The sequence below is a fragment of the Martes martes genome (assembly GCF_963455335.1).
Source record: "Martes martes genome assembly, chromosome: 7".
NCBI classification, from domain to species: Eukaryota; Metazoa; Chordata; class Mammalia; order Carnivora; family Mustelidae; genus Martes; species Martes martes.
In genome coordinates, this window is record NC_137894.1 from 81,295,152 (window position 1) to 81,308,916 (window position 13,765).

At 41.0% G+C, this 13,765-nt stretch overlaps 1 protein-coding gene across 6 annotated transcripts in view; it reads left to right on the forward strand.

The window, feature by feature from the left end:
* Nucleotides 1-12,050: 12,050 nt before the first annotated feature.
* The window catches only part of NPAS3 (neuronal PAS domain protein 3), a gene marked incomplete at both ends in the record, with an annotated part of 841,254 nt that continues 839,539 nt past the window's right edge, over nt 12,051-13,765 (forward strand). For all 6 annotated transcript variants that reach the window (XM_080809069.1, XM_080809073.1, XM_080809074.1 and 3 more), the window contains one exon: nt 12,051-12,208. In XM_080809069.1, coding sequence (XP_080665195.1) covers nt 12,051-12,208 — 158 coding nt within the window. The remainder of the gene's footprint in view (nt 12,209-13,765) is intronic.

Genomic DNA, 13,765 nt, shown 5'->3' on the forward strand with positions numbered 1-13,765 from the left:
GAAATAAGAAAGGAGGGGTACAAAATATTTTAATGTGGGGTTATTTTTCATTAGATGTTGCAGAAATCTTTTTAACCAAATAAAAATGAGATAATAGGACTAACACCTTCTAAAGATTTATTTATTTATTTATCTGAGAGAGAGAAACAGAATATGCACAAGCCTGTGGTGGGGAGGGGCAGAGGGAGAGGGAGAGAATCTCCAGCAGACTGTCCACTGAGCAGGGAGCCGGAGCCGGGGCTGCATCCCTGGCCCCTAGGATGGTGACTTGAGCTGAAATCAAGAGTCCATTGCCTCACTGACTGCGTCACCCAAGCACCCCAGGAATAACACCTTTGATGCAGACTAGGCATCAAAGTAAATAAAAATAATAAACATATTTATTTATTTTTAATTTAAAAAAATTTATTTATTTTTTTGACACACAGAGAGAAAGCACAAACAGGAGAGCAACAGAGGGAGAGGGAGAAGCAGGCTTTCCGGTGAGCAGGGAGCTGGATGTGGGGCTCGATCTGAGGACCCTGGGATTATGACTGGGGCTGAAGACAGACGCTCAACCAACTAAGCCACCCAGGCACCCCGAGGCATGTTATTTTAGACTATGACTGCAAACTTGAGTTTTTGATTCATACTCTTCCCAAATCCATGTGATATCATCAATAATAGTTCCCACCTAGAAGTATGTTTGCATGTCAGGAGCTGGGCTAACCACTTTATTGTTTGCCTTAATTCATCCTTAAACCAACCCTATGAAGTTAGCTTTTCCAGCTGTTACAGTTACCTGTTTGTTGCTATTTCCTGTCGCCTATAATGAAAGCTCCATTAGCAGCAGCTTTGTTTTATATCCTGCTGCAGGCCCACTTATTAAAAGAATACGTGGCATATAGTAGGTGCTCAAGGAGTATTGAAATAAATGTATGCATCAATGAAAGGAAATGAATGAAAGCAACTCTTCCCTGAGAGGTTAAGTCATTTCCCTCCAGTCCTTGGCCATGTTAAAAATCCAGGTTTTCTCACCCAAGTTGTTCCTCTCCTGACCCTTAGCATGTACTTCAGAATATGGACCTTTCTAAACCATTTTTAATTATCTGAGTTTCTCTATAACTTTCAAATGGTAACAATTAAAAAGAAATTTGGAATTTAGAGAAAAGTTCAAAATAAGCTTGAGTTGAAAGTAAGAGAGTCTTAGCAGGGAATGGTTGGGGGGAGCAAGTCATTCTATAGCCGTATTTTGCCTTTGTGCAGAACCAGATAGTAAGGATATCTGAGATCACCCAAAGTGGATTCTCCCATCCTCAAACTCTTGAAGGCCTACAGCCTTTCTCTCAATGAAAGGTATGGGTGAGGCTTCCTAGAGTTCTTGTTCCCTCTAAAGCCTACAAAGTGTCAATGTAGTGATGGGATAATCTCAATCCTTGATACCTCTTCCTCTATTCTGAATATGGGTCAAAGCACAACAGATGATCACATTACTATTGAATGAACAATATTTGCACATGTGTCTGGGTTTTATTCAGCCATGGAGCAAATGAAAATTACACTTCGCAATACAAAATTTCTTATTATACTGGAATTCTTAAAAATGTGTCATCTTCCCATTAAAAAAAGAAAACAAATATCATCATATTTTATTTCTACATCCCTTTCTCTTTGGCTTCAATGGCCAGAATGCATTTCAGCTTCCTTTGTGAATACTTCAGAATGTGGTTATAACTAGGTTTTAGATACTATTCGAAACTAATCCTCATAAACTTCAATGAAGAGTTACTTCTCTGGATTTGTTTGTCTCCTAATGTCAAGTAGATATGAGTTGAATTGTCTCCTTCTTCTACAGTAATGAAACTCTTGATTTTAATCTGGCTACAACTTTATAATATAGACTTCATTTCCCAATTTATCTTGCAGCCATTTTGGCCATGTGGGTAAATTTTGCTAACTGAGTTGTAAGGGTAGTATGTATCACTTCTAATGCATGTTCTTAAGAGGAAGATCCATGCCCTTCTCTCTCTTAACTCTGGTACTTCCATCCTGCTGTGTGTAATGTGGATATGGTAACTGATCATCTTGGGCAGCACTGCCATGGTAGAGAAGATGGAAGGAGCCCAGGTCCCTGCATGACAAATTGGGTCCATCTGTCTTGGACTAGCTACTTCCAAAAGTTTACATGAGAGAGAAATACTTCTACCTGATATAAGCAATTATTAACTTTGGTTTTTGTTATACAAAGCTAAAGTGATTTTATATGCAGTTTATTTTACTTCTATAATGTTCAATTTAAAAAAAAAAGATTTTATTTATTTATTTGACAGACAGAAATCACAAGTAGGCAGAGAGGCAGGCAGAGAGAGAGGAAGGGAAGCAGGCTCCCTGCTGAGCAGAGAGCCTGATGTGGGGCTCGATCCCAGGACCCTGAGATCATGACCTGAGCCGAAGGCAGAGGCTTTAACCCACTGAGCTACCCAGGTGCCCCTCAAATTTTTTTTAGAAAAAATTAAAGATGAGGAAATGATAATAAGCCAAGATCTTTGGCAACAAGGCAATTTCCAAGTAAAAATACTTTTATCATTCTCCAAAATAAAATTAAATAAGATTGGCAAAACTTTCAAATTTGAGCAATTGGTTTAGATGTTTTCCCTCATATAATTGGTAATGAATCTTCCTCAAATCTGTAGTTATCTTTGGCTTTGACCACACAAATCACTTTTTAGGAGGGATGATTTCTCAGTCAAAATAAGTAAAATTAAAGCAGAGTTTTAAGTATTTTAGCTTCAGGCAGAAATACACAGATAACATTTCTGATAACATCCTTTCTTGATTCCCCTGAGGCACAAACACTGGGATGTCTCTGTAAATAAGTCAGCCAAGAAGCTACTTCTTCTGGAACTTTCATCAAATATATATCTGAGAGTGGAGATATAATTCTTGAACAAGATTATTTTAAATTATATATTAAATTATTAATTCTTCAGTAGTTTATCATCTCTTTGAGATATGCCTTTGATTATGAATCACTAATAACAAGCAGGGGTTTAACTTCAAAATGTTCAGTTACCTCCTCCTACTTGGCCTGTATCTTGAGCAGCTGTCCAGGGTACTTAAACAAAATTAATTACTGCAAATACTTAAATTACAATTTTTTTTCCTTTTGTTTTCTGGATTGGGGGTCTTGAGATAGCAAAGCTGATTTTCACAATGACTCAGTTTTTCCATTTTGAACAAGGCTTTGAATAATTATAAAGAATAATGATAAACAATAAATAAAATATTTGTGACTGACTAAACCACGTTAGAAAGATTGTATAACACTTGGAAAGCAGTGTTATGATGTTTTGCTTATGGTATAGAGATAATATAATTAAAGATTATATCTATAAAAATTATGAAATTAAGGGACATTGATTCCAACAGACCCCTAGTGAAAAATTTCTTCATCTGAATTCTTAGAAGGTGGTCATCTTGTTCTGCTAAAATACTTCCCATGTAGGGGAAATTCAGTATCCACAAGTGGTCCTTTTCAGTTTCTGTATAATAGAAAACATCTCTTTCTATGAAACTTTATCTAGCTCCTTATATGTTTCATCTTTCCATCCTTCTGGAGTGTCATTCTGATTTTTGTTTTCTCATCCTTTTTAAAAATTTAAAAAAATTTTTTTTGGAGAATAGAGGAAAATTAACTTCCTGGTCCCAGATCTTCAACATTAAGTATTTGAATTGCTTAGCTCCAAACTGTGCCCACTTCTTGGATGATGGTATAAGAAAACAAAGTACCTATTTCTGATTTCTATTCAAAATAAAAATTCTAATATATTCATAATAATCCATTCATGATTTGAGAGGAAAGAAATACGTAATTGTAGAGTATATTTTCTCCCTTTAAAAAAATATAGCAAATGAAGAGTTTAAACTTTTCCTTTTATTTATCGGTCATAATAACAACAACTTGAGACTTACTTACTATTAAAATGGTTGTCTTCTAAGGGTAGGCTGAGGGCCTTTGCAGGGTATCCATGAGGTCATATTATTTTATAATAATACTAAGATGTTATTTGTCTTCTTCACTGTGGACATCTGAATTGATAGTGCAAAGCAATGGTGAGTAAAATGGTGTTAGCATGGATCAAGACCACAGCACCAGGCTGTCCTAGTAGTCATTATGTTCCTTCCTGCTACACATTCACAGTCAAGATCTGCCAGTATCATTGAAGAATGCCCTTGATGAAGCAGTTAGAATTATTAACTTTATTCTTTCTGATGAAATGGGAAGTATACATAAAGCACTTTTGCTGCAAAAAAATATATATATATATACTTGTGTCATTCCTTGAGTTATGAGCTGAACTAGCCATTTTTTTTTCATGGAGCACAATTTATCCTTGAAAGAATAACTGACACACGATGGTTATTCAGATGTGGGTATTTAGCAGACTTTTTCTTAAAAATGAATAAAATGCCATCTATCACTTTGAAGGTACAACTGATGGTATTTGGTTGCCGATAATAATATTTGAGATTCCGAGTGAAAATTAGTATTTAAGAAACCTGTATTTGCTTTTGTGAGCTTGATAACTTTCCAGTATGTAAAGACTTTACTGATCAGTTTGGTAGTGATCTTAATAAATGTGATTGTTTGATATTGTGCAATGAAATGTGTTAAAACTCGGAAGATTTGTATAATACAGTTAAAGTGTTTTAAAAATTATTACTGCTTGATGACACAAAGTCATGCATGCACCAAAAAAATTTGTAGTCCAATGGATTTCAATGATTAGAGTATAAAACATTTCTTAATATAATTCCTGATTCTTCATTACAGCTAACTTTTAAGAAATTACTACTTATTGAGTGTTGGTGTAATAACAAAGAAGAATATCCACAATTACTAATTCTTGAGTAATCACACACCTCTGTGTGAACTGAATTATCTTTGCATATGTTAACCAAAACCACACACTCTAACAGATTGATTGCAAAAGAGATATGGGAGTCTGACTGTCTTATACTAAGCTAGATATTTGAAAAAAAAAACAAAAATATAAAACAGTATCACTCTTTTTTTTTGGGAGGGAAGAAATAGTTAATTTTTTTATTCAAAAATGTTATTTACATTAACATGTAATGAGTTTATCTTTTTTAAAAATCATTTTTAAATGACGTGATGGGGCATCTGGGTGGTTTAGTAGGTTAAGCCTCTGACTCTTGATTTTGGCTCAGGTCATGATCCCAGGGATCCAGCCCCACATGGGGCTCTGTGGCAAGCATGGAACCTGCATGAGATTCATGAGGTTCTCTCCTATCCATCTCCCCTTATCCTTACCCTCCTGGCATGAGCTCTCTCTCTCTCAAATAAATAGATAAATCTTCAATAGTATTGTATTTACACCTAGTGAAACTCTTTCATTTTATGCCTTTACATATCTTGCACATGATTAATGCCAGAATTTTACTGTCCTTTGTGTAAAGCAGAACATTGTTTTACCAAAAATGTACCAAACTCTGGGGAACACTTGAAGTATTTTTATGTTACCTTTATTAACTTTGATAAAAAAGTTAATCACTCATAATTGCAAGTATATTGTCCTAGAGTTTAAAATAAATAACACTGTAGACTTGTCAGCATTCATAAATAGAACATGTAAATATTGCATGACTTACCTGGGTAATTATCAGGACCTTTCTCATCTCCAAGGAAGAGATCTTGGAAGATGATTTAGAGATTGTTCTTATGTTGATGACTACTTTTCATTGAGTAATTAGCATAAGTCAGACACTGTCCTAAGTATTTACACACTTTATGTCAATTAATCCCTGTAACAATCCTTTGAGAACCATATCACTAGTTTTCCAAAGGAAGGAATTGAGGCTTGGGAGCAATAAAAAAAATTGCCTGAAGTCGCTCAGCATGTAAAAGGTAGAGCTGTATTCAGATCCAGAGTGCATGATTCTCATCCCAAGCTCCTGACAATGTTTTATTCCTCTTTCATTTGGCTGAGCTCCTAACCCCGCCATGCCACTTTTGTCCTTTTCACATAAATCTATTGTTGCCCTGAAGATACTTTGTTGCAATTTATTTCTTTCTATATTTACCTCTGCTAATAAACTTTTTGTTCCCTCAAGAAGGTACCATGTCTGAGTTCCCACCACACAGGACACATGCATTTTTGCTGGGCTGAATTAATACCGGGTGAGGTTGTGGAACCCAAAAGAGTTTAAATAACTTGCCCTTGACCACTCAATCAGTGTGTAGCCTCAGGATCTGAATCCAGAGACCCCATCCCAACTTTCTATGATAAACATTGCAGGTAAATGCTTCTCAAATAAGGTGCACAGACCAACTACATCAATATCATCTAGGAATTTGTCAGAAGTACAAATTTTTAGCACCCCCCCCATTGGATAAGATCTTGTAAAGGAAAGACCCAGAAATTTGTGTTTTAATAAGCCCCTTTTGTGATTCTGATGCATGCTAAAGTTTGAGAATCACTCCTCTATGTGAAGAGACATAACAGTTTAATAGGAACAGAATTGTTGACTCAGCATGGAGCATAATAAAACCGTTCCTTTGATTTGCTGTGTGTTTAGGTTTATAAAATGTCCTATTCTGCAGAAAATGAAAAATTCAAGCAAAAACTCATCTGGAGTAGTTGTTTTCATCTTGAGAAAAAAAATTAATCCAAAACAATTAATTACTCCTTCAAACAACCAGTCACTGAATTAATAATTTTTAAATTTACACACACACACACACACACACACACACACACACACACAATTCAGGGAAGACTCCATTGGCTATATAAGTATGCCTACTTGGAGGAACCAAGTCAAAGAGCAATGAAATTTCCAGTTGGCACTAGGTAAAGTTTTCATTGAAATACAAAGGTACACAGGTCCCTGGGTCTGTAGCACTACTATGGACTCCCACTTGGTGTTTTCATGCAAGTTCTAATCATTCCACCCGTAATGGAAAAAACAACCAGAACTAACACCTGTAACTCCTTTATGATCACAGATAGATTTTAAATTGTCTCCTAAAAATTAGAAATATTTCAACTCCAAAGTCAAATCAACGATCATAAAAAAATAAGCAAAAGCAAATTTTAAGATTGTTGTCTAAAGACAAATTAAGCTTTTGTATATGTTGAGAATATTTGGTTATTTTGCAGAGTCTAAATTTAGCTTTAGTTAGAGCCAAGTGATTGGCAGATGCTTTGGAATAATATGCACCATGATGTGTGAATATCGTAACTATAAAAAAAAAAAAAGGATTTGAGACCCTTTCCCACTTTTTCTTTAAAAAAAAAAAAAAACAATTCCTCCTCCCCTACCGCCTGCTGCTGAATTTAAAAAATAGTCAAAGGATTTCCTCTCTTAACTAAATCTCTTCTCTTTCTAGCTATATATTTATAAAGTCCTCTGAGAATTAGTTTAGCATAATAGCCTGAGAAATTCAGTACTTGATATAGGTAGTATTAATATGAAAAACCTCAGTAGTCTCCTTATATATTATATATGAACATACATATATTATAAATAATGATTTATTAGATATTCTCTCTTAATTCCTTAGTTTCTCTTCTGGAATATCAAGAAAGTATATATTGCTAAGTTTATGTTACTTTTTTTCTCCCCTGACATTATAGTCTTCCTTTTGAATGGACTAGAGGGCATATTAATAGTATGGCAAATTTAGCAGTAAGAGCTTGAATTCAGTTTGGATTGAGGAGCAAAGTTGGAAAATTGCTTAAATCAAATATTTAACCCCTCTATAGAATGTAAAATCTCCTTCCCACGGTATGGAAGGATCTTAATTTTAGCTCATGGCTCTTCCTACAATGAAGACTCATCTCACAGATTGTTGTAAATTATCACATGAGGTTTTTTTTTTTTTTTAAATAGAGAAAGAAATCTCTCGTTGCAGCATAATCACTTTCATAAAACACTCAACCTTTCAGAGTAAAACATCTCTTACCTTATTCATTACATATAGTATTTCCATTCTGTTTATTTTGTTTTGCTTTATATTATCCCAATCTGTATGTACTGTTTTGTTTTCCTCTTAAATACCTGGCCAAAGAAAGGCAAAAATTAGATACAATCAAGCTCTGCAGCTCGTCTCTCCTACCTGTCACTGGTAGCTTCTGACAGCCAATAGTGAAAATTCAAAGTCAAACCATTTGCCTCTAAGTATATGGAAATGAATTTCTAGAGAATAGATATTTTTATCATAGGAGCAAGAGGCATAGTTGTACACTGACAACAAGGATAAAGATGTAAATATGTAATTGTGATAGCTGTATATATGTCATATGCATGTATTGAGGGTTAAAACATCATAAAATTCTTTCTAGATCTCTACGTACACTAATATGTAGGTTTTCATAAGAAGGAGAATACAAGATGAGGAAGTATACAGGTTAATGCTAACTGGAGCCCTTTTTGTTGGATGAGTGCCAAAGCAACTTTCAAAATATTTCAAAACAGCTGCCAGCATGTAAAGATTTTAACTGAAAGAATAATGAAATCTGAATTACTAATGAGCGAATAAACTTATATTTTGCTTAAGGTCCTTAACGAACATGCAGATAAGCAGATCCAATAAGGACTTTGTCTCTCATGCATGCAAACCAAAATTCCAGAATTACACATGTAGGGACAAAATACTGACACATTTATAAGCATTCTAAGGTAAGCTATGGTAGAAGTCTTCTTTGAGTATTCTTTGTGTTTCCATTTTAGAAAAGAAAGTTTCTGGAGGGCAGGAGCTATATTAATTCTCTTAAATATGTTTGACAGCTTGGAATTTTGAAGTTGAATGTGCTCATTAAACTCTCTTTTAGTAATACACAGTATAATTGAAAGTGAGCTTCAGCATTTATAGTCTTAATGTCTAACAACAGAGCTCACACATTTTTTTTTCTATTGTGACAACTTCTATTGCCCGTTAAGCTTCCAAGAAAAACTTGCCCTCCAGAAGGTAAGCAAAGGAGGGCCACATATTTCCAGACCAACTATTCTGTAAAGTAAGTAGTCAGTAAAATATAATCACTGGTCTTTTGTATCCATAGAAGTGTATCGACACAAAGAAGAACTGTGATATTGTCTACAGATAGAACTCCCTGTTAGTTGTGCAGAAAGACTTCAAAAGGGAAAGTAATTTTCTAAAAATTCTGCTCTTTTAGCCAAAGAGGGTTTCCCCTCTTTGGCATCATTTAGTACATTGGGACTGCCTCTGGGTCACCCGGGTCTAGCTTGGAAGATTGCATTATGCTCCTGGAGTCAAAGCACATATGGAAGCTGGAGCCGCTTGCTGGAAGCCTCTATCATCTGGCTGACCTAGATATCAGGTGGCAAGCACAGCACCACCCCACAATGGGCCAATAATTCAGACAAACGCTGTTTTATAGAAAGCCACTGCCTGGATCTGTGTTCATTTTTAGCCTTATTCATCAGCCATTCAATTGGCTTCCTTTGGCCTGTAGTACTGCCTGCCTTGGCCTAAGGAGTACTGCCTGGACCTATGATCTTGGAGAACTTCTCCAAACCCCTAAAGCGTTCCTGACCTCTCTAGAATCGCCATGGAATTCCCATTTCTTTCAACTGGAAAGCCAGCTTTAGAGTCAAGGGATGGTATTTGAGATCTCTCTCTTCAGATCCGGCCCTGAGGATGAGAGATGGGGAGGAAAGACGCCGAGACCCAAGTCAACCCGCATCGCCTGGCTGAGGTGCTCTGAGTGGGACAGGGACCCATATCTGTGACCAGATCGTTACACAGCGGCTTTCCATCTACTCAGGCCCTCCACTTTCTCAACATCCATCCCTCACCCCGTTCTAAGACCTTGAGTTTGGCCTTTGAAAAGCAAGTATCTCCGAATGAAACGCCGCTAAACTAGAACATGACCTCTTCCCAGGAAAGAAGAGTCAGGACCTCGGTTAGATCTTCAGCTCACTCCTGGGATCCCTAGCACACGCCACAGATGCTCATTACGATTCTTTTTACGTGCAACATGTGGGGGACGAAGCAGTTTCATATCTCCTGGTATTATCTGCCGTCCAAAGCATTTTCTTTGAGAGGAAAATGGAAACGCAGCTGCGCCGTGGGCCCGGCCAGGGAGAGCTGGGGCTCCCTCCCTCCGTCTCCCTGCGGCTGCCGGGCGCGGGAGGCTCCTCCGGAAACTGACTCGGGTTAGGGGAGTGCAGACATTGCCTAGGCAGGCGCGGGACGCAGCCCGGCGCGGACCGGCCTTTGTGCCGCTCGGCTGCTTCCCGAGAGGCAGGAGGGTGGAAGGGGACGTCCAGCTCCGCGGCGAGGGCAGGCGTCTGGCCCCTAGACCTCGTGCGGGAACGTTAGTCTGGGCGGCCTCCGCCGCTCACGGCCTTGGCAACTTCTGGCCAATCCGCCCTGCCCCTCTGGGTCCCCGCCGGTCGGCTGCGCCCCAGGCTCAAAGGGTTAAGCAGGTGTCTCGCCCGGCGAGGCGCTATTGGCCGAGGGCCGCGGCCGCGGTCACCACGCTCCGCCGAGTCCAACTTGGGTTCGAGCGGCGGGCGCGGCGGGCGCGGCGGCCACTCGTCCCCCGGCTGCAGTGCCCGGGCCTCGGCGTGCGGGGAGAGGAAAGGAGAGAACGAGCTGGGGAAACCCACATCAGCACCAGCAAAGTGGGTCGCGGGTGGGTGCGTGCAAGAGGAGGGGAGCCCTACCGAGCCCCGCGTCGCTCCGGGGCTGCGCCTCTGCCCCGCAACTCCGGTCCCGGCTCGCAAGCCGGAAGAAAGAGGGAGGAAGTGGGGCAACAGGGGGTCCTGGGCAGAGGGTGGGGGAGACGATCCACTCCTGCCACCCCCACCCGCTACTAGGGCGAGAAGAAGTGCAAGTTGTCATTAAAAAGACGCGCCCAAATCACAAGCATCCCTCCTCATCCCCTAAAGAAATACCAAGGTAACAATGCAGAGAAGTAACTGGGAGACACGAGGAAATAAATGCACGTGTTTTCTCTTTTTGTTTCCCTGGTGGTTGGAATTTGCAGAGTTCGCCTCAGTTGTGGCTGCTAATTTATTCGTTTCAACGTTTGAAAAGGGCGTATGGAGATGGGTCATCGGGGGCAAAGCCGGATCTCTCTACATGGACCTACAGTCTTCAGCTCACAAGTTTGTCCAAGACTAACCTGCCCGCCCACCAGGGGCGAGGAGAGTCCCTTCTTATAAAGGGAACAAACTCTCCATTGCACAAAAGCGGCTTCTCCGCCCGACCCCCTTCCCCCCATTCTCCTTTGCACACCATCCCTTCTCGATAAGCATCAAGTTCTCCAGTAGTCCAACTTGCAGTTGGCAACCCCCGCACTGCCTGGTGTGCAGGGGACTGGCAGAGAGGGGTCCCGGGTGGGAGGGGAAGCTCTGAGCCCCCATTCCTGCACACGCGGGCTCAAGTCCAGGTTGCTGGAAGCCGCGGGAGACGCGAGCCTGCTTGGATGGTGGTTATTTCTCTAGAGAAAAGCGGGGAGAGCGCGCGCCTCAATCTTGCACTTTGGGTCGGAAGTGCGCGGTGTGTGTGTGTGTGTGTGTGTGTGTAGAGGGGGGTCGGGAAAGAAAGGCACCCTCCACTGCCCGTCATTCCCTTGCACCGGCCAAGTCCTCGTCAAGCCTCCCGGTGCATCCTTCCTCCGCCACCCCTCCCCTTCTCTCAGCTGGGCTCGCGCCGCGCAGCCGGAGCAGCCAGTGAGAGCAACATCCTGGAAAGAGGGGGGAGCACCACCGCCCCCCCAAAGGGGAAAAAGGCCCCACCCTGACACGTTTTGCTGTTTGCAAGTCCCTCGCACGCCCCCCGCACCTCCTCCTAGCGCTCGCGGCCCCCCCACCCCAGCCCGCTGCGCGCACATCAAAGCGCCTCTCCGCCGCGCACAGTGGCCGCGGCTCACTAATGGGATTGCAGGCTGGTGCCTGGCTCCGCTGCTGCCGCCGCCGCTGCTCGCCCTGCTGCTGCTGCCGCCGCCGGAGCCCAAACCCGAGCCCCCGCCAGCTCTCGCCCAGAGCCGCCGCGCCCGGGGGCCGAAGCCGCGGCGATGATCCGAATCTTTCCGGATTTCAGCGTGCAGGTGACGGCCGCGGCGGCCGGCGGGGCGGCCGCGGGGGTGCCGGCCGGCGCGGGCATGGGGAGGGCCGGCGCTGCGGCCAACGGCACCCCGCAGAACGTCCAGGGCATCACCTCCTACCAGCAGCGGTGAGTAGTCCCGCCTGGGCTGGGATAGTGCCCCCGCCCCGGGGTGCTGGGGTGGGACTCACTTTGCCTCCTGTTTTATGCGTTACAACACACATGCACATCGTCAGGGCTCACTTTGCTTGCTTCTCGTTCTACAGAAGAGAAAGAAAAAAAAATAATAATTCACAATTCGGATTGAAAGGCACTCCAGTGTACTGGCTAAGTGAAATCATCCTTTGCCCTCTGCCTGGCCCCAAATCCAGCACCCCAGCTCCGCGTAGCCTAGGAGTTGCAGCGAAGTCTTAGACACAGCACAAGGTGCTTTTGCAAAGTTTGGGATCCCCGTCCCCTTCCGCGGAATTTTCTCACTGCCTCTGCCGGGTGGGAACCCGAGCTGACCGGCAGCCTGGGGGGCAATTGATCACTGGAGGCTGATTGATCATTTGTTTCCAAACAGAATAGGAACGATTTTCACGTGTAGCTGTAGACTTGCAATTCTACATAATAGTGTTATCATGTCACCTGTTACTACAGGGAAATACAGCATGAAATCCGAGTCTCCTCGGCGCTGTTAAGTATTCATCTTAAATGCATTATAATGCAAATGCGTAAGATTCAGAGATGCGAGTTAGGAAGCAAATTTTACAAAGTTAGGCTAGGTGGGTGAGAGGGAAGTTTTGGAGTATTACTTGTTTGTATTTCCCCCAAACATCTATAGATTTTTAATAAAATACAGTTGTGATATTGAATTAGTAAATATTCTTTGATTCAGTTAGGAAAGGAGGGGGGATACTACCACCAACAGCCCTAGAACCCTAAAGTTCTTCCTTAAGGACAAGTTGTGATCTTCCAAGATTTTATAAAAAATGTAGTCTACAAAAATGTACTGAGAAAAACTAACAATGTAGTAATGAAAGGTAAGCTTCCCATTTGTGGGGCTCAGTTTTACAGGAGATGGAAGAAAAAAAGAACACATGAAAGTGTGAAATTAAATATTTGTGTTTCCCAGATTGCACACGATTAAATATCTGAGAGATTTGCCAATGGCATTTAACTTAAAATATACACAATGCATAATTCAAATAACAGTTCCTATTTTTACCTTGTATTTCAAACTTCATTGATTTGAGAACCTTTGATTTGAACCAACAGTGTTTAAACTGAAAAGGTTAAGATAATCTATCACTGCCATATTTTGTGCTTTCTAACCAATGGCCCAGCGACCAGAGCAGATTTTGCATAACACACTGAGTGTTTTCCAAGTTGATGCCCAGTACTGCAAATATTCTGTAGAAGACTTCATTATATACTTTGAGTACTGCCGGAAGTTTTAAAAAGAGAGTCTTGAAAATAACTCAAAAACAGGCTCTTTCTTGTTAAAGAGATTTTTTAATTTAAATTATTTTAGTCTCATTTTCAGTGATTACAAGAACCTTTAATACAAAAGATCTGGGAATCTTTCAAACATAAAGGACTAGAAAAGAATTAGATTTTTTTCCTTTTCATGATTCAGGTAAGGTGTTTGTTTTTTTTTTGTCACTTACAAAACATTTAAATGACAATATAATCTGACGGTCA